General features: G+C 38.8%; 1 protein-coding gene across 1 annotated transcript in view; it reads right to left on the minus strand.

Annotated features, from left to right (window-relative positions):
* LOC129102497 (peptidyl-prolyl cis-trans isomerase-like) overlaps positions 1 to 581 on the minus strand; it is a 2,151-nt gene extending 1,570 nt beyond the window's left edge. The window contains exon 1 of the mRNA XM_054612673.1: positions 483 to 581. Within this exon, the coding sequence (XP_054468648.1) occupies positions 483 to 551 (69 nt within the window). The 5' untranslated portion in view covers positions 552 to 581. The remainder of the gene's footprint in view (positions 1 to 482) is intronic.
* Between the last annotated feature and the right edge of the window lie 331 nt (positions 582 to 912).

Below are 912 nucleotides of genomic sequence, written 5' to 3' on the forward strand. Positions count from 1 at the left end.
GTTTACATTGTTATTTGAAAGATATTAAGTTGAGTATCATAAATGAGAAGATAAATAGTTATATTATTGCATTTTGTGCTTATTGATTTTCTGTCCATTGACTAATCGATTAATTGACTAATCATAACAGTGTTTACATGTGAAGACACATCTGATAAACTGTTAAACCTGCAGATTATTATTATTATTGTATTTGTTATGAGTCCTCCAGCTGTGCTGCTGCTGCTGCTGGGCGTTTCCACCAGGATGTGTTAAATCTGTATTTGTGCAATTAATCATATCATATCACACATTAAAAAACAAAATATGCAGGTTATTTATTATGCAAAATGCTGACAAAATGGAAGCCTAAAAGCTGCATGAGAGAAACTGTCTGTCAGAGGCCTTTTTTTTAATCAAACAGTGTAAAATATATATAATTAAAGCTGAAATTAAATGAAATAAAGTGACACATGTGGAGTAAATGTTGTGTTTTATTTTACCTGCATTATGATCCTTCCGGCGTTTGCTCCATCAATAGTGATGTCAAAGAAAACTCTGGGGTTTCCCATGTCTGTGAGTGTTATTCTAACGCTCCGAGATGGAGATACGCACTTGAACGCAGCTCTGGATCTATTCTGGTCCGTATTTATACGGAGCGCTCACATAGCGGTGACGTCAGAGGCAGCCGACAGCCAATCACGGCCGCGTTCTGTCTGAGCGGCTCCGGGATGGACCAATAGGAAAGAAGATGCGTTTGAGGTGGTGCGATGGTTGGAAATATCCACCGGGGCGGCGCAGAGGAGAAAACAGAGGAGTCTGTCGGGGAGAATAAAGGAAGTGAATGTAATCGAGCGCACAAGGTGTGAGAATCAAACTCATCACAAATATTAGGTGAGTTTTGAAGGGTTTTCAGGAAAATAAGAAGTAAAA

This window comes from Anoplopoma fimbria, chromosome 14 (genome assembly GCF_027596085.1).
Source record: "Anoplopoma fimbria isolate UVic2021 breed Golden Eagle Sablefish chromosome 14, Afim_UVic_2022, whole genome shotgun sequence".
Taxonomy (NCBI): Eukaryota; Metazoa; Chordata; class Actinopteri; order Perciformes; family Anoplopomatidae; genus Anoplopoma; species Anoplopoma fimbria.